Raw genomic sequence first — 21248 nt, forward strand, 5'->3', positions numbered from 1 at the left:
AAATGAATTTTTTTATTAATAATAATGACATGAGTAGGACAGTGACTTAGAAAATACGGCGTTCGCAACGAATGAAAATACAGCGAAACTAAATAAATATCATTGAATTCGAATATTCGTTTTATTGAAAGTGTTCTTATGTAAAAATAAATGAGCTACGCGTTCTGCTGTATGTTTCTTTCAGGATTTTTTGTGTTTCATTATAGAGAGCTGTTCTCAAAATTACAGATTAATAGGAATTCGTAAAATTGAAGGTTTTTCAGAATATTCGTCGGATACCCGAGGAAATATTACATACATATGTCTTAGTACATAATATTTCCTCGGGTAATGTGTTTTTATGTGCCGTGTTATTCTCTTTACTTTACTAACCCAATTTTCTTTGATTTTATTATTTATATTCTGTGATATCTTGAGATTCGTAGAGAAGAGTTCTCACGGTCGTTTTTATAATTTCGTTATTTTTGCATTATCCTAATTTTTATCTTACTCAGTTCCCAGGCTTGGCTTTTCGGGACGTTCTTTAATTGTGTTTTTTCTGCTAGTTTTTATATTTTATTCTATTTATTTATTTATTTATTGTTAAGCTGCTAAACTAATTTTAGTTTTACTTGGACACGGCCGGCTCGCTGGCTCGTGTCGTTTGTTGTTGGAAGGGATGCGCCCGCTTTTCTTCATAAGGTTCAACATATCAGGCGGAAGGGTTGAGCCCGTATAAAGGAAAACAAAGCAAAACAAATCATATGTGTTAGCATTTGAAACTGCAGCAAGGTTCCAATTACCGCAAATGATCAATGGAATGTCCTTGTACGTTTCCATTAGTTTTGAACAGTTCAAATTCAGAGTTAATTGTACATTCTGCAATTTAAGTGGAAGTAAAATAATTGATAGGCAAAAGATTTTCGATCACAACATATCTAAGAAATTCGCGGAATAATGACTGAAAGTTAAATTGAATTCGGAATTCAACTTAGAAATTAGTGAAATCTAATTAAACGCTATTGGCAAAGTTCTGTTACGAACCTTGAGTGTAAGAGAAAGAATATTTCCCATTTCGTAATTTATATATTCTTTACCGACAGATGAATATTTAATATCCTAGAAACGCAAACAAGAATTGAGGCTTCTATGTCTGAAATATTCAGACTGGGTTCTGTATCTGTAGACACTTTCAAAACTCTCGTGTTATGTTCTATTTCGGAAAATTACTGCAAATGTAAAGACAAATATCATACCTCCTGCAGCAGCGGCAGCAGCAGCGGCGGCGGCGGCAGCAGCTTGTTGGTCTTGATCTTGTTGTCCTGCACCAGATCCTGCTCCAGCAGCAGCAGCGCCCGCAGCACCAGCACCACGTCCGTATCCTCCTCTACCTCCGTAACCTTGGGCAGCAGCGGCAGCGGCAGCAGCGGCGGCAGCAGCTCCCTGGTCTTGTCTTTGTTGCCCTGCACCAGCTCCTGCTCCAGCAGCAGCAGCAGCAGCGCCCGCAGCACCAGCACCTTGTCCGTAACCACCTCTACCTCCATAACCTTGGGCAGCAGCGGCGGCAGCAGCAGCGGCGGCGGCAGAAGCTCCTTGGTCTTGTCCTTGTTGTCCTGCACCAGCTCCTGCAGCAGCAGCAGATGCGGCACCAGCTCCAGCTCCACGACCTCCGTATCCACCACCGTATCCTCTACCGCCATAACCTTGAGAAAATAGAAATGTTATGATTTAAATAAACACTCGGTATTTCGGTTACAATATATTACAACTAAATAGAAGAAGACAAGATTCTACACTTTTTAGTGATTCTTCAGAACATTATCAAAATTCAGTACAGTTTTAGAAGCTAATATTTGCTTCATACATCAAAGAAAATTGAGAAGTTTCGTACCTTAAAATTGTTATGTTTGGCCAAGCAAACCACTCTTTTGAGTATAGCAGAGAATTCGTACCGCGTTTAAGAGGAAACTGTCTTAATTTTAAAATATTACTCTCCGTTTGAAAGGCTGCAATAATTATTACATATTCGATATAAGTACTCTCGCTCCAATCCGTAAAGCGTCTGTAAATATTATCCGAGGTATGTAAAACTTTCTCTTAATGGGGTGCCTGGTGATACAGGATTAGATGATTAAAAAATACAAATGAAAATGTGTTGTCGACGTCTTCAGTTACCTAAACACATAATGTATCGAATGCATCTGATCTACGTGTTAACCTTGGGAGTTTCTAAAGTTAATTAGTTATGATTTTATGAATAGATAAAAGAGGACGTATAATTGGTATTAAAAATATGTATCTCTTTACTAAACTTGAAAATAATTTCAGATCATTGATTCATCATATGAAACAAAGAATTTATCGAAGCTACTAATCGTTTTTAGATTCTTGGCAAAAACAAACAATATGGGATGTCCTTGCTAAGTTTTTACGGCACCTTTAGATATCGTAGATTATTTGTGTTTTGTAAAGGAAGAAATACAAAGTGCTTCTGATGTCGTATTACAGTCGTCCGAAAAAAATGAATTTTTTTATTACTAATAATGACATGAGTAGGACAGTGACTTAGAAAATACGGCGTTCGCAACGAATGAAAATACAGCGAAACTAAATAAATATCATTGAATTCGAATATTGGTTTTATTGAAAGTGTTCTTATGTAAAAATAAATGAGTTACGCGATCTGCTGTATGTTTCTTTCAGGATTTTTTGTGTTTCATTATAGAGAGCTGTTCTCAAAATTACAGATTAATAGGAATTCGTAAAATTGAAGGTTTTTCAGAATATTCGTCGGATACCCGAGGAAATATTACATACATATGTCTTAGTACATAATATTTCCTCGGGTAATGTGTTTTTATGTGCCGTGTTATTCTCTTTACTTTACTAACCCAATTTTCTTTGATTTTATTATTTATATTTTGTGATGTCTTGAGATTCGTAGAGAAGAGTTCTCACGGTCGTTTTTATAATTTCGTTATTTTTGCATTATCCTAATTTTTATGTTACTCAGTTCCCAGGCTTGGCTTTCCGGGACGTTCTTTAAATGTGTTTTTTTCTGCTAGTTTTTATATTTTATTCTATTTATTTATTTATTTATTTATTTATTGTTAAGCTGCTAAATTAATTTTAGTTTTACTTGGACACGACCGGCTCGCTGGCTCGTGTCGTTTGTTGTTGAAAGGGATGCGCCCGCTTTTCTTCATAAGGTTCAACAAATCAGGCGGAAGGGCTGAGCCCGTATAAAGCAAAACAAATCATATGTGTTAGCATTTGAAACTGCAGCAAGGTTCCAATTACACCAAATGATCAATGGAATGTCTTTGTACGTTTCCATTAGTTTTGAACAGTTCAAATTCAGAGTTGATTGTACATTCTGCAATTTTAGTGGAAGTAAAATATTTGATAGACAAAAGATTTTCGATCACAACATATCTAAGAAATTCGCGGAATAATGACTGAAAATTAAATTGAATTCGGAATTCAACTTAGAAATTAGTGAAACCTAATTAAACGATATTGGCAAAGTTCTGTTACGAACCTTGAGTGTAAGAGAAAGAATATTTCCCATTTCGTAATTTATATATTCTTTACCGACAGATGAATATTTGATATCCTAGAAAAGCAAACAAGAATTGAGGGTTCTAAGTCCGAAATATTCAGACTGGGTTCTTATATCTGTAGACACTTTCAAAACTCTCGTGTTATGTTCTATTTCGGAAAATTACTGCAAATGTAAAGGACAAATAACATACCTCCTGCAGCAGCGGCAGCAGCTTGTTGGTCTTGATCTTGTTGTCCTGCACCAGCTCCTGCTCCAGCAGCAGCAGCAGCAGCGCCCGCAGCACCAGCACCACGTCCGTATCCTCCTATATTTAATTTAATATCTGCACTTAAACTTTTTGAGTGACGTTAGGCTTAATGTGGCCGCTATTTGTTTACCTTTGAGGGCTTCGTGTTTTGCACTTCCTACTTAAGACTTTTGGCCAATTGATAAAAAACTTGATCTGAGTTTATGAATATTACCAGGAATAACTGATCGATCTTTTGGTGCATTATTGAATGTAATTTTTAGCCCGTTGGTCGATTTATTAATTTGGCGCAGAACATTTATATTTTAAAATTTAATGTTTTTTCTGCTGTTTTGTGAATTTTAAAAGATTGCAAACTTGAATTTTGTGTGATACAGACCATTTTTGTGATTTATATTGTTTTTAAATATATTTACTTTGTATTTTAGATTTGTAAATATTTTTTAATTCTGAATATATTATATACAACCCTGTCGCAGTATTGTAATCTTGATATTTATTTGTTTTGTTATAATGAGTCGACTGAAAAATGATGTTGAGAAAGAATTTACAGGTATTGATAGTGAAATATTAGATGGTTCTGATATAACGAAAGAAAAGATGGATTGTGATAATGAAAAATTAAATGATGATGATAAATTGGGAAGCGTTCTTTCTGCTGTTAGGGCCCTCTATGAATTTGTTGATAAATTAAAAGTTAGAAGGGTCTCACGTGAGATTACTGAAGGATTGGCAGGGGGAATCGACAAAGTTGTTGAATTACTTGTTGCACAGAATTTAAGAAGTATTGAAGATAATTTTATACATTCGAAAACGGATGTTTTATTGAACATTAAACGGGGCATCGATGAGATTAAAAGTACTCTTCGGGAAAATCGACATAAACAAGAGAATAAAAAGAATGGATTTATGGATAATAAGAATTGGAAAGAAAATGAATTAGTTGTTAGACCAGCGATGCCTGGAATTGATGTCTATGATGAATTAATTGTGAATGTAAAACCTGATGATATGGATGCACAGATTATGAGTTCTTTTGTTAAAAGAAACGGTGATTTAGTTATGAGATTTAAAGAGAGTAAACAAGTTGATATGGTTCAAAATGTAATTGATTCTAAAGAAAAATTAAAAGATAAGTTGTATACACAGAAAAAAAGATTTATACAGCCAAAACTTATTGTATATAATGTGTGCAACTATGTAGAAGATGATGAAATTGCTGATAAAATGAGGAGTGAGTGTGGTTGTTCTGGCGACTGTGTGCGTCCATTATTTAGGATAAAATGTAAGGAATCAAGTGAAGTTACTCATAGAGTTTTTCGTGTGGATCCCCAGTGTCAATCCTCAATTTTAGAGGATAACAGAGTTCGTGTGGGATGGAAGGCCTATGTAGCAAAACTTTATCTTAGGCCAAAGAGATGTTTACGTTGCTTCAAATTTGGACACACCACTAAACATTGTAAAAATGATGTTACTTGTATCAAGTGTTCAGAATCTCATGTAGTTAGAAATTGTATTAAAGAAAAGGAAATATGTGCTAACTGTAAGGATTCGAATTTGAAATATGGTACTCGTTTTGATGTGCATCATCATGTTTTGGCAAGGGATTGTGAACTTTATAAGCGTGAGATTAAATTTATTTCTGAACATTTGCGTCTATTGGAATAGTATTGTTTTGGATTTTAATTAACTATAACTGCGATTGGGCTGTTTTTTTTTTCTGTGCTTGTCATTATTTTAACTGCTTTATCTGTTTTTATGGCATGTAATTTTATATTTGTAATTGTTTTATTTTTTATTATTCCCTTGGATATGAAAATATTAAATATTAATCTGAATCACTGTGCGGTGGCAGCTTGCCAGTTGGCCGCGGTTGAAAATATTTTAGATAAAAATTTTGATTTGATTACAGTGCAAGAGCCTTATTTTATAAATGATAAGATTCCATATTTAAATAAAGGGTGGTGAGCGGTATATGATGAGAAAGGCAGATCAGCCATTATTGTCACAAATGATGAAAGTGAATTTATTGTCGATTGTAAAATGAATGAAATTATAGCCATTTCTTTAAGGATGGACACATTAGGAATTGTGTCCGTTTATTTCTCCCCTGCAGAAAATCTACATTTACATTTAACAAGGTTGGAACAGGTTTTGGAAATATATAAGTATTTTATTATTATTGGTGATTTTAATTCCAAAAATTTTAACTGGGGGCAAGAATAGTTGATAATCGGGGATCTTTAACTATGGATTTTATAATACAGAATGATATGATTTTATTTAATCAAATGGACTCTTTACCAACTTTTGTATCTGCTGTCGGGGAGGATTGGACAGATTTAATCCTAGGTTCTTCCTCATTATCGACATTTAATACCGAACTGGAGATTTATAAAGAGGAAAGTTTAAGCAATCACCGGTATGTCTCTTTTGAAATCTGTGATGTCCAGCCAATATATTATAAAAATATTGTGTTCACAAAGAATATTTATAGACTGAATAAATTTTGCTGAAAACTAAAACCAAATATAGATCAGATGAGAAAAAGATTGGATGGAATTTATGATCCTGTTATCCTTGATGAATTTGTTGAGGAATTTGAAAACTTAAAGAATGCTAAGAAACATCTAATTTTACGTAAAAGGAAGGTAGAGATGACATATTGGTGGAACGCTGATTTACAGAGATGTAAACGAAGAATAAGGGCTTTAAGAAAACATTATCAAGTTAGACAAATTGATGAAGACACTCGAAGAGAAAGGAAAATATTATATAAAAAGGAAATGGCTCTCTATCGAAAAAAGATTAAAAAGACAAAATATGAATATAAGATGAAGCATTTTTTGGATAATAAAGACTACTATGATTGCTACTTTCGATCGGCAACACGTAAATCTAGACCTTCCCAAATGATTATAAGGAAAGATGAGCAGAGTACTGATGAATTTTCTGATGTTATTAGAGATTATTTTATGGAAAACTTTGATTGTGGAAATCCTGAGGATGGTATTGTTAAAGATGAACTTTTAACATCTCCAAACTGTGGTGCTGATGATGTTTTATTTTCTATAGATGAGATTCGTTATGTTGTGGGAAAATTGAGAAATAAAAGTGCTCCTGGAATTGACTGTATACATGCTGTTATGGTTAAATGTTTATTTAAAAATTTTGAGAAATTTTTCGTTCTACTTTATAATAAATGTTTTAGTTTGTCGATTTTTCCGGGAGTGTGGAAGATCTCAAGAGTAATATTCATTCCAAAGGGTGACCAGGCAGTTAGACCCATTTGTTTATTAAAATTCTTTGGAAAAGTTCTGGACAAATTGCTTACCAACAGGTTATATCATTTTTAATTGGAGAATAATTTTATTTCAAATAGACAGTTCGGTTTTGTTTCGGGAAGGTCAACAAATGATGCACTTTATGATTTAACAAACACTATACTTCAAAAGAAGAAAGATTTTCATGTGATAATTGTTTCTTTCGACCTTTCAAAGGCTTTTGATTCTGTTATATGGAATTCATTGCTCTCCACCCTTGAGAATTTAAAAATACCTAAAAATTGTTTTGCAATTTTGTGTAATTATTTTAATAACAGAAATGTTGTATTTTCTTATGATGCTGATTTTAAAATTTTTAAAAATGTGTATAAAAGATGCCCTCAGGGCTCGCCTAGTGCTCTGCTGCTCTGGAGTGCCGTTATTTTTAAGTTATTAAATGTTTCTCTTCCTGAATACGTAAATGTGATCTGCTATGCAGACGATATTTTATATGTAGTATATGATGTATCTTTAGAAAAATTAGAACAGCGTTTTCAACTGGTGAGTGATATTCTAAAGAACTGGGCCGAGGATGAGAAGTTGATTTTTAAATTGCGAAAGACTTCATATATGTTTTTCCCTAGGGCCGGCAAATATACTAGACCACCCAGGCTAAGATTCTATGGTACCCTGTTGAAAAGAGTAGATCACATGAAATATTTGGGTGTAATTATAGATGATAAATTAAATTTCGAACTTCATTTTAAAGAAATTCAGAAGAAATCTGATGCAATTTTATTATTTTATAAAAGAAATTTTCCAAAAAAAATATTGATTACTAAAAGAAATATACTCAGAATGATTTATAATGCTGTTGTCATATCTATAATAATGTATGGAATAGGTAGTTGGGGCTCTAGGGCGGCGGAACTCCAAAGAATAAGGAATAAGTTAATAACAATTCAGCGGCCCTGGCTTCTGTCACTGACTAGGTGTTTCAAAACTACTCCATCCGAAATTCTCTGCATCTTGGCCGGCGCACCGCCTCTTTCTATATTTTATAGGTATTATTACGATAAATTTTTATTATCTACTAATAAGATTGATTTTATTCATTATGAAGAATTTTTTCCTTGTTGTACTGCTTTTTATAACTTTGATCCTTATTGTATACACCCTGCTAAAAGAGTTATTATTGATTATGAATTTCATTTTGTTGAATTTGGTGAAATTGACATTTTTACAGATGGTTCTGGAATCGATGGTAAGATAGGTTTTTCTTATGTCGTATATTACTATGGTACTGAAATTTACAATGATAAAATTAAATTGGAAAATTTTAATTCAGTGTTCCAGGCAGAATTGATAACTATTTTTTATGCTTTGAGATGGATAAAGGATAACTTATTTATCTATTATAAAATATCAATTTATAGTGATTGTCTGTCTGGTCTCCAGGCCTTAAAAATTACGAATGTAAAAACTCATTAATTGTTGATATTAAATGTCTCTATGAAGAAATCACCAAAATTCATGTTGTGAAATTTAAATGGGTTAAGTCCCACGTTGGGATTTTGGGTAACGAAAGGGCCGATGTGTTGGTCAAGGAGGCAGTTTTGGGCGAATCCGGGGAGTGTTCCATTGTCCAACCATCCAGAAGAATTCTTGTAAATAAAATAAAACAATTTTATATTGATATGTGGAAAAAGGTTTGGAATGAGTCTGATAGAAAAATGGATTACAGTTATAATTTGATCCCTACTTATAATAAATGTATTTCATGCTGCCTGCATCTTAAGGACATGGACGCTTCCCTGAGTACCTAAAGAGATTCGGTCTACAAGAAAATGAGTTATGTTATAATTGTGGAGTTACGGGTTCAGTTAAACATTTTGTAAAAGAATGTGATTTAACTTATGATATAAAACAAAAGTTCGGACATATTAATACATTTACTGGGAAAAACACTGAATTTGAATTTGCTAGGGAATTAATGAATTTTATTAATAATAATCATGTTAATGTCGGAATTTTGATTTAACATGTGTTTAATGTTTTTATGATAGAGCATGGTCTGAGTCTTGTGTTTTGTCCTTTTGTTTAGTTAGTTTCTAACCATTCTATTTATTTTAATTATTATTGTGCCGTTAAGGTCCATTAGGTTATATCATAATGGGTGTAATTTATTATGTGGTTTTTAACTTGGCGCCCCCCTGGAAAAGTCATAAAATCAAATCGATTAGGTGGATGGGGGGCTGCGCCTCTTTCTGTACCATACTGTGATCGACAAACCATACGGTGTCATAATTTCTAGAAATTTCTAAATATAAAAAGAGATTAGGGACATGTAACATACCTCCTGCAGCAGAGGCAGCAGCAGCGGCAGCAGCCCCTTGGTCTTGTCTTTGTGGTCCAGCACCAGATCCTGCCCCAGCAGCAGCAGCAGCTCCAGCAGCACTAGAACTTTCTCCGTATCCACCTCTATCTCCGTAACCTTGAGCGCCAGCGGCGGCAGCAGCAGAAGCAGCAGCAGCTCCTTGGCCTTGTCTTTGTGGTCCTGCACCAGCTCCTGCTGCGGCAGCAGCTCCAGCACGACTAGCTCCGTATCCACCACCATATCCTCTACCTCCATAGCCTTGCAGAAATACACATGTTATATTTTAAATGAAGTTTTGGCAACGCGTTGACAGCATATTTTAACAGTATGAAATATTAGAATATTATAGGTTTATGAGTGATGTTTCAGCATCACATTGCGAGAATAATAAAGTTTCTATTTATTATTTTCATAATAAAGTTTCTAGTTCTTGCTATAAAAATACTTGAGGTGTTCTAAACTTTACAGTTTTTAATGTTTACTCGTGAAAAACACTGTTATGTGCATAGCAAAGATTTCATTCTAGATTTCAACACTGATGTGTTTCTATCTTAAAATATGACTTTGAAAATGTACTCTATCTGATCCATACTGCATGTAATTAATGACGCTTGAATATGTAAAACATCTGTGAATATTATTTTACCTATACGATTTTTTAAATGAGGTGTTGAATATTCCTGCTACAAGTAATTAAACAATTTGATTTAATAGCATATTTGAAATCCCTTGAAAGATCTAAATATCTAACCTAAGGCAACGAATTATTTAAAGCATTATCTTGAGAAATTGAAAAGTTAAATGTTTTATGATTTATATAATACATAAATAAAGAAATCAAATTTGAATTAATCAAACTGTAGCTCCATATTAATCTTATGGTATACATTTAAACTTGTGCTTTAGACAGAAAGAAAAGATAATATGAAAGCAGTTAAGTTTTTTAATAATCACGGGGAAACATATGTGATATTTAAATTATTAAATTTCCTAGAAATGTTCCGTGAAAGACTGAAAAGTGTAAACCTGTGGTAAGTTTTACACCTGTTTTAGAGATCTGAATCTAATTTTCCCATATACGTGAGCAAACGGATGCTCCTCTTGTAGTATATATTACTGTTTACGTAAACCATGATTTCGAGTTTTTTTAGATGCCCTACGTGTATGAGTACGACAGTGACTTATATGTACATACACTGACCAAGCTGTAAATTATAAGGGCTCTAAACTATTAGCTCTAAAGTGGAAATATTCTTTTTATGAAAATATTCCCCTCTAGAATTAAATGAACTACACGTTCTAATATGGATATCGTAAATGTACTTCCTGTGTTCTGGATCTTATAGTTTTCTTGGATCTTATAGTATCTTGGATCTATAAGCTATAAGATATTTCTTGGATCTTATAGCTTATAGGTGGATATTATAGCTTTCTTGAACTATATGACTGAAAAGTGATTAAGTAACAATGTAGCTAATCGTAGTCAGTCAGGTGGGAATGCACATTCCTAATGTGGAGAGATTCCCAACGTGGGATTGCACATTCCTAATATGGAGGAACGTAGAATAGTGCACATTCATAAAAATCATCAGTTTATTATAAAACAAATATATTTTAATTTATATAGATAAGAAATAAATAAGAAAGCAAACTAGAGTTTTAAATTTTAAGACCTGCCTTTGTTTCTTTTAGTTTATACATCCACAACAAACGACTTAATCTTGGAAGATCGAACTTAAAACCTTTATACTTTATCGAACGGCAATATTTTGAGAATTATTTATGTGCATAAAATTTTATATATAGGCTTATGTTTCACACATTGTCAGTATGCTGATTTTAATCGTTCAGTTTATTAATCACTAACAACTCATTAAATCTGATAGTTACATTAAAGATGCTATATTTGTCGAATGGTAGTTTCCTTAGTATCGACAAGCAGGTCTGTATGTCTAGCAAGCAGGCGGCTGTTTGATAGACATATCAAAAACTCTCTGTTTCGCCGCCTGACAGTATACACTTAAAATTGCTGAATTTATTAATAAAAAACAAATATTCAATTCGAAGTACAAATCGAAAAATTTATACCTTTCTGAATGGCAGCATTCTAACACTCAAATACGCGCAAAGACACGTAGAATGAAAAACAATGTTATTACATTTTGTGCGGTGGCAACACTAACCAAGAGTTGCTTCTAGACATTTCGTTCCTGTCTTACATCAGTTCGAAAGAATGATCGTGTCTAATATGTTTATCTTCACGTGGTGATACATAGTAACTCAATTATATTTTAGATCTTAAACGTAGATGACTTATTTTACAGTCAAGAACGTAAAAAAAATTCTAATGAAACCCTCGTTCATCAAAACGAAATGCAATCAAAATCATGCACAAAATGCTTCGCAATGAAACGAAATGTTGAGACCTAAAGCAGAGTAAACTGCTGAAGAAGTACAAAATGCTTCGCAGCGAGAAAAAATATATTGTGGACAGCGCAAAGTTTTCAACTTCCGTGCATGAAAGCAAATGGCATGAAATAAAAATAAAATAAAAGATAATTTTTAAATTAGCATTTTAAACCTCAAATAAAATAATAACATTCAATTGCGTTAATGGTGATCGAGTTGTCAGAAACGTTTGTATGAAATTCTTTCAACTATTACAGCCAGACAGCTCAGAACATTGCTTTCGTTATAGACATGATTAGAAGACCACTCTGAATACGTTTGCAGCATTTAAATATGATATGATATGAGGGACGCAGGCCGACCCTCCTGGCCGACTTTACGTCGCCCTATGGCCTTTTTGCGGACTGCGCCAGAGCAAGCCAGAAACATCACCTTCAACAGACATAAAGAATATAACTAAAAGCCAAAATTCAAATTAAATACCCTACTGCAAGCTTATTATGATTAATCCTCGCCATCGTTTTCCTGGCAAATGTTTTCAGTCTTTTAAAATCATTTAAAATATCATATATATTAAAAACATCCTTTTACTAAACTCGCTCCTGATATCAGTAAAATATTAATATGTTTCCACGTAATGCTCTTCATTGCCCGATTCTTTACAGATATCACATTTAAATGAAAATTAATATTCAAAAATTTCAAATATGTTTTTAAAATCAAAACTGAAATAAAAAGCATACCTCCTGCCCCAGCGGCGGAAGCGGCGGCAGCAGAAGCGGCAGCACCTGAACTGGAGATTTCGTTTGCGCTGACTTGAGTAAACATGGTTATCAATTCATTCATTTCATTTAAGAATACTTGATCTACCATGCCTGTTGTTTGCATAAATGCACTTGCCAATGCATCCATTATTGCTCCAGTTTTGACTGACAGCGGTTGTCCTCCTTCTCCAGAGGCGGCTATTTCTGCTACTGAAGAGGCGAAAGCCATGTTCAGAGCTTGTAGCTTGGATTTGGAGCTTTTATTCGAACGAGCACTTCTCTCGATGGCGTCCATAATGGTATCGCTGATGGATGATATGTCGTCCATTTGGTCATACGAAAATGCCCCAGACATTTGCAGTTGTTGAGTAAATGCCTGAAGGAGACCTTCTGCCGTTCCAGGATTTCCCCATACGTCAGCTGAAGCTCCTAAAGCAGAGTAAATCTGCGTGCAGGTGAAGAAAAGTACGAAGGTGAGTCGAGTTATCCACCCCATGGCTAATAATCGCTTTGGGTTGTTCTCGAATGTGTGATCTCCAGTCCAGAAACCGCATCTTTTATACACCGAAAATCGTGACTTTGCTTTTCATTGGCGTGACTCAAGTGCAGCTAATTCAACAATTTCGTCACATGTTTCTCTGGAGCCTTCTCGGTGTCTCAGGCGGGGCTTGAATACCAAGACGCAGCTGCTTTTGATGCGTCAGAAGTTTCATCTGGCGCAATGCGTAGGTAGAATATTCGGGCTAACCATTTTCAAATATTTATCGCTAAATTTTATTACTTTTTCAAACTTATACTTTTAGTTGCAAGAGTTTTATTTCAAAATTTAACTTCCTATAATAATCAATTAATAATAATCAGTTAACGTGTCTATAGGCCATCTGCCCTGACGGTTAACACCATTTGCAAATGAATGTTTTACTTCCTTTAAAAACTAAATTATCCCACACGAGATAGTATACCTTAATTTTCATTTACGTTTTCCGAGCAAATGTTTTGGGTAATACTGTATTGCATTGCGTATTTAAATTAAAGTACTATCAGAAACTATAATTATCAGAAAATGTCTGCTTATTTTCAGATTTGCATGTTGATATCGCAACCAGAATACACAATACAATCTTTCTCTTTATAAACTCTTCGATGTTCAGAAGAACATTTCCCAAGTTTAATTATGTATTATTGCGAACCTCATTAGTTAAGAGGACTATAAAATATTTTAATTCAATACAACGTGATCCGAAAATTTGCTTTTGATTTTGCTTTATATATTAATGCTTAATTTTCTTATCTTGATTTTAATCTTGTTTATAATTAATATCGTTGATATTCAGTATACTTATCTGCCTATCCGCGATATTGTTAGGATTATTAAATTCATTGTAAAACCGTAGGATATTACTAAATGTTTCCTGTGATTATCTTTTTCTTTTATTTTTCCTCTTAGGTTTGTCTCAGATTAGAATCAGAAAATTTCGCGGGGAAAAGACAGAATTCAGAATATATGTTAGCGAAAATATTATAATGAAACTGAGACAATTTTTTCCGTAAGATATTTTAAGTTTTCATAACATACTTCGTGCTTATAAAATATCTCACCGACCTTTACATCCGAAACCACTGGTCGTATAATTTGTGCAAATTACGAAATATAACTTTAAATTCTCTCTCTATATATATTTAGGAAAAATTTTGAACTTTTTTGTGAAAAATAAAATGCCAATAAAGAAAAGCTGAAAACATGGTCAATGTTTTATGTAGCTGTTAAGTATTCAATTTTAGTTTATGAGTGTAAAAAACTACTTTTATTCAAGGTTTTGTTCTTTACCAACATTCTGTACTTTTTGTTGTGGAATTTATAAAACACGTTAGAAAATATTTGAAAGCCAAATTAATGTATATGTGTGTTTTTCGAGTTTTGAAAAGGAATGGGGGATGCTTTTTTTGTAGTTTTAAATAAATATGCTTAATTTTATTAACAATTTAATCTCTTGAAAAGGCCGGGAAAGCACCAAAAGTGCTAGAAGAGGCATCCTAATGTAATACCTCATGGATAATTTCTTGATGCAGGAAAAAGCCATTTTAAGATACACTGCATAATTTTTAAAGCTTATTTTTGAACTGAACTCAGTGGATAAATTTATGAAACAAATTTTAACACTCATAATGATATGAATAAAAAGATGATGATTTGAAATATATGGAAATCGATGCCGTTAGTTTTTGGTGATCAAACCGCAATCAATGCTCCAATCAGTGGAGCAATGCTATAAAAGCATTGCATAAGAAAAAAAAGCTTCTCTTTTAGGCAACAATATAATTGAACACGAAAAGCTATATTGCAGAAACATACAATCAAATCAGAACTATTACTATACGTAGTGAGATAAGCTCCCGTAAAATATATGAATTGTATCATGTGAAATTAAGAATTTTTAGTAAACATGAATGTTTGTTTCTTGTTTTCATACTTACATTCTTTTCGTAGGATAAGCTTTATAACAATACTAAGTTTCTGCTGTTTTCATGCGAAACAAAGTTCTTTTTTTTTTTTTTTTTTTTTTTTTTTTCTGGGTAATTTTCAATTAAAACGAAAGATTTCATTTCCATAATCAGTTTCTAAATTTTCTGCGAAAATCTACATAATTACTAACATTTTTCAAACCTGAAAATCAATGATGTCATTGCTGAGATTCAGACTAGGGATCTTCCGATGCTAGCCGGGCGTGCTACAAGTTTAACCATCACAGCACACACGGAGGAAAGTGAAAATTCCATATAACATACTAAGCATGATTTTTAATATTCTTATCCATTACTTGCAATGATTATCTTCATTATGATGTCATACAAATTTCTTAATGCCTAGAAATATCCAATCTTCGCTAGGAATCGAAGTTTTTTTATTACTACTATTACAAGCTCGAAGTGTCATTAGTCCAGAAGGGCTATTAGCCTCGAAATGAGATTTTGCGTCGATTCACTATAAATGTCCGTTTCACTTTTTATACTTTTTTCAACAAATAGTATTGCCCCGTATTACATTTAAAAGAATTAAATAATGAAGAAACTAGATTAATGCATTCTTGTGATAAAACCACAGTACTAAGAATCATCAAATTTTGAATAACGTAATCCTCCAACCGCATATGGGCACCTGGAAGCCCGAATTTGGAATTTGTTTTATTATTTATTTCATATTATTTTAAACTTTAACAAATTCTTGATTAACAAACTCAGCAATTTCAAAGCGAGGAATGGCAACACTGTACGAAAAAAAAAACTTTTTTATCTCAGCAATTTCAAAGCGAGGAATTGCAACACTGTACGAAAAAAAAAAACTTTTTTAACTCAGCAATTTCAAAGCGAGGAATGGCAACACAGTACGAAAAAAAAGCTTTTTTAACTCCCAGAGGTACTTCGGGAATTGAAACTGTTCTGTGGAAATTCTAATATGCTGTGTTTATATATTTTAGCCGGAAGGGGCGTTACCCCAAATGCTCTCGAAACGTAAATGTGTGTGTGTAAATGAATAAAACGCCCCTTTGAGAGTAATATAAAATCTGAAGGATTTTATGAAATCTGACAACAAAATTCTCTAGATTTTTATTGATTTTCATTTTTTGAAGTAAGACAAGGTTAAGTGTTACCTTCTGTGATAACGTTCCTCTGCAATAAAGCCTCCAGAGCCCATTTGATTACATAAATGGAACCTTTATACGATACAACGTAACCTTCCAAAAACAAATGCAGAATACCTACGATGACATTTACTGCAACTGAAATTTTTGAGTTTGAAATACCTATTTACAGAAGCAGTCAGTTTTCTTTAATAACTTTTAAAAGTCTTAAGCAATAAAATTTTTTAAAAAATAAACATTTTAAAGCATGCTGCGTTAATTTCAATAATGATTTTTTAATTTATGCAGATTTATTGAAATCCAAATAGTCGAAAACGATGGATGAGTTTAAGCTGTTACTCAAGTGAGAAACGTTTATGGGCAACAAAAATATGAAAATTAAATTGATTATGCAGAGGAATATATGTCCTTCTATAAAGTCCTCACCTACAATATATCCCCCCAAATTTCATTTCCTTCAATCCCATTTAGACACCGTGGGTTAATTCTACCACACACTTTTATAAAGCAAATCTATTGGAATCTAATTATTTTTTGCTAGATTGCTCTTTATGTTTGCTGCACCAAATTGCCCATTATTTCTGATGATTTTTTCCCTTATACCAAACTCATCAAAGTGCATTGAAAAAAGAAGAAGTTGCATTAAAAATCATTTTGAACAATCGTACATGGGACGAATGCATTGGAACTGATGCAATATTGCATATAATCGACTTAGGAAGAGATTGGAGCGTTAACATTCTTCCGAAAAATTTATCAAATTATACCATAAATCTCAAACCACAAAGTAAAATTTAAAGGAAGAATGATAAGGTAAATGCCCAGCGTGAATTAACAAAAGAAATATTTGTTGTACACATTCACCTCATCTTTCAAAATTAAGACAGTGAACACCTTGCAAATGCTAGAAATAAACGTAGAGACAATAATATGTTGAACTGAGCCATTCGTAGAAAGGTGGAAAATGCGAAGATGCGAACTAGTATACATAATTGTTCGTCTTTCTCAGGTAACTAATTTTAGTTCCTCATTCGAGCTTCTTTGATAGTTGAGATGTTCCATTTTATGTGATACTTAAGTTTAAAATTCAAAAAAATTTCGGATTTGTTCTATTATCTCTCGACCTATTAGACAGATTTTAACGAAATTTTGTATGGACAGTTTTATATAATGCAAAATATATAGTATACATCAGTCGTAACATTCAAGATAATCGTGCATAAGTCTTAATCGTGGAAGAAGATCTGAAACAGAGGTTTCAAAACCATGAAAAAGAACGCTAATCGGTTATGTGGTCCTACCTAACAATCGTAGAGCTCTCATAATTTAACCTCATACTGGAAAAGAGATCTTGTAGTCTAGCCTACTTTACAAGAACGCTATTTTCAAATCGTGGAGGATTCTGGTAAGCGAAAGGTGAGTTAAAATTGCCCTCCCAAGAGCACCCCAGACATCTTCTACAGGGTTTATATCTGCAGATATGTTTGGCCGATTCCTCCGATTAACATCCTCCCTTTTCAGAAAATCAAGCACCACATTAACCATAAACACGAAAGGCTGTGCGCTCGGCCAACATGATATCCGCATCAAACCTTCGCTGCCAATCTGGTGCATTTCTTCCGTATTCGAGAATAGAAAGTGGATTTCTGGTTCTCTCCCAAATCAGTGGTTAAGCTGAATCGATGAATAGGCGAAACCAGGAGATATATAACTAACTTTAAGACAATTACGAGCTTTATACGTTTTTACAAAGAAAGGTTGAGGAGATGAGCATTTGAAGCTTTCTAGAGGATCCAGAGTTTACCTATAATGGTACATCGTGCATTCCCACCATAGACTCTATATCCATTATGTATTAAAAATAATAAGTTACGGCAAAAAGAAATTACAATATAATTTCAGTACAATTTGAAATTCATGAATTAAACTTAGGACACACTTTTATGCAACAAAAATAAGAGATAGACATAATGAGATAAATATAATAAATACTGGGGATACAATGTTATAATGAACTGTACTAATAACATTAAGTGTCCGCGGGATCAGATCGTTTGAAAATAACATGAAAAGGCGCTGTGAGTAAGAATCTGACAGCTAGGGGATATGGGAATGCAAAAATTGGGAATACAGAAAATAATTTTGACAAGAAACCAAAACAATTACTAAAATTCACTAAAGACAACAGCAAAAGACGAAGTTCTCTGCAATATGCTAAACGATTTGCTTATGCGCAGAAATAAGGATTGGCAAACTTCAGGTCTTCTTAAAACAGACCAGATCTTATAATCTTATATTTAACAAAAGCGTAGTTCACTGTCGATTCATTTTATGGATGACTGCGCTTGTCTGTATAAAGCAATTCTAGTGGATGTTTTCTGCAAAGTATTAGCCACATGGCTTGGTCAAATCTCCATACCTAAATCCTTTAGAAACAAGAATGAACTTCCCTTAGGAGAACAGTTGCAATTCGCCTTACTCCTCCCAGAAATTTTCAGAAGAAAACAATGCTGCTGCAAGACTGGAACCTTTTGGCCACTTCTGTTTCACACTCACAAATTGTCTCATCCCAAGTATGAACTCACATCGTCAGAGCTTTATGACGGTTAGAAGGAATCATCCTCACAGTTAGTCATTGTTTTTGATCTTGAAACGTTTGTCTTAGACTTCCTGCGCCAATGGCCGTTATGTAATATTATGCAGGTATAGCATGACTGTTATATGGTATATCATTTTGCATTATAAGAACCTAGATCCATACCAAATTTCAATAGTTCGTTAGTTCCGGAGACAATCGACCAAATGTGAGAATTCTCTTAATTTTGAGTATCAGTGAAAACGCTTGTATACTGATAATATGCTGAATTGCCAGGATTGATAGAATCTTGTTACTATCGAATTCTTACTAGGTAATGAAGTAACTTGCGAAGCAGACCTAAACATGCTTGCTTTCATTACAAATGACGTCTATTTTCATGAAATTGCTTGCATAAAACTACAATATCTGAAGCGTAATTTCGTTCTTCATCTTTTACAGTGAAATGAAAATCCTCTTTGAATTTATAATTTGACCAAAAGATACCATTCCCCTTGAAAATTTTTGATCGCGGTTGATGTCTGTCACTAGAGGTTCAGACAATTAGTAGGTCAACCAATAGTTCACCTGTTAGGCTGTAGAGAAAATTTAAAATTAAAATAAACCAGAGAACTTTGGTGACAGTCACGGTTTTTAGTCAATTCAAGGTCAACAGGCAAACAAGCTTTTACGACGCTTGAGTTCAATAACTCCGTCTGACTTACAAAAGTGGGAGAAACGAAAGCACAAGGGAACAGGCAAACAAGCTTTTACGACGCTTGAGTTCAATAACTTAGTCTCACTTACAAAAGTGGGAGAAACGAAAGCACAAGGAGAGTAGGGATTATTTGCATTCGAGCAAACCGTGAGTCAGTGATGTCATAGATTAGCAAAACTTGTAGTGTAACAAACGTCGTCCATAAAATTAACGAAAAGAAGAATTTTGTTATGGGTGACTGTAGTCTGTGAGTCACCACTGTGAGGCGATGCAAAGTTGTATATAGTGACATTTCCAAAGGCGAGTGTACTAAAGTTAAAATGATGCATATAGCTGACATTCAAGGATCTTATTCACCTCAATGCTGAGGACAACGTTTGGGTCTATCCATAGGTCGTTGCTGTGCAGTAATTTAGTATATTCAGGTAGATGTTAATAGTAACATTGAATTAAAGCACAACGGTGATTACCAAAGACATTAGACAGGTGACGGAGGACGAGGGTGCCTGATGTTTAACATAAGTAAACAGGCATATGCCCCGCGTCCTCCACTATCTAAAGGCAACAACTCCCTGGAGCCTCATGAGGCTGCCTCGGGAGTTTATTTGGATCTTAATGAGAAAGTTACATGGCCATACAAGGGCAGTTGACATAGTCTACATTACGACTGATGTGTACGACATTTGAAAGTTTTAGTATTACAGTGGTTACAGAGAATAAAAAAGAAAGAATGAAAAAAACATAGGGGACATAACAATATAAGACATAATACACAAAACAACATTGAATAACCTGAAACACATAACACTTATAACATTTAGGACATACAGTACACATAAAAACTCTTAAAATGCACATAAGATACTCACAGACTACCAACTAGAGCACAAATAATGCATTCATATAATGTTGTTAAAACATACAATGCAGAGCAGATGTCATATTATGTGATATATAAAAACGCGTGATAATACTGATAAGATCACAGGATGCAGAGCAGAGATAAAGCTGTGATACTAGTGAAAACACATGGTGCATACCAGATATAAAGCACGCATGTAACATTGCATATGTTATACTAATTGAAACATATGATGCAGAGCAGTTATAAGACAGATAATAACATAAGTTGTAAATAAATATTAGCAAGCAATTATAAGACAGATAATAACATAAGTTGTAAATAAATATTAGTAATTAACGGGTAAATTAACACACACTAATCACACTGCACTTTAGAACAACACAACACCGGAGATTTTCCAAGTTCAAATAATTGAGAAAAATTTGGTATCTTTCGTTCTAATGATCCGAATTTCTCCAAATTTAAAATCTTGAGTCGTACTCTTGATGACTTAGGCAATGCCACTGGATCTGTCAAGACATTACATAGCGGTTAAGGGTCACTCTCGGTCACCGATATGCGGCAATGCAGTAGACTGTGATACATTTTAAAATTAAAGTTGACTCGAAGCGCACAGGTGACTTTGATGGTCACCATTCAACTATAGGTTGGCAGTTATTGGCCGTTAACTTTTAAGTCAAGGTTATGAAATGCTGTAGTTAATGTGGACAGATTTCTAACTTAAGCAAAAGTGCCAACTGTAAAGATTGTTAGCAGCTTGTGAATTGCAGATTGCCGTTCAGTTACGATCAACCTATACAGATGACGGGTGTGAGGTGGCTAAATAACTTCAGATACATTTTTGA

General features: G+C 33.8%; 2 protein-coding genes across 2 annotated transcripts in view; both read right to left on the minus strand.

The window, feature by feature from the left end:
* Positions 1–3864, minus strand: part of LOC146996028 (uncharacterized) — a 32832-nt gene extending 28968 nt beyond the window's left edge. Inside the window, exon 1 of the mRNA XM_085822887.1 lies at positions 3735–3864. The gene's annotated coding sequence lies outside the window, so the exon portion shown is untranslated. The remainder of the gene's footprint in view (positions 1–3734) is intronic.
* LOC118205238 (uncharacterized) overlaps positions 1–21248 on the minus strand; it is a gene marked incomplete at its 5' end in the record, with an annotated part of 146283 nt that overhangs the window by 31491 nt on the left and 93544 nt on the right. Inside the window, one exon of the mRNA XM_085823051.1 lies at positions 9411–9689. Within this exon, the coding sequence (XP_085679177.1) occupies positions 9411–9689 (279 nt within the window). The remainder of the gene's footprint in view (positions 1–9410; positions 9690–21248) is intronic.

The sequence above is a fragment of the Stegodyphus dumicola genome, chromosome 8, assembly GCF_044657685.1.
Source record: "Stegodyphus dumicola isolate Sdum_Otavi_A_Nest chromosome 8, ASM4465768v1".
NCBI lineage: Eukaryota > Metazoa > Arthropoda > Arachnida > Araneae > Eresidae > Stegodyphus > Stegodyphus dumicola.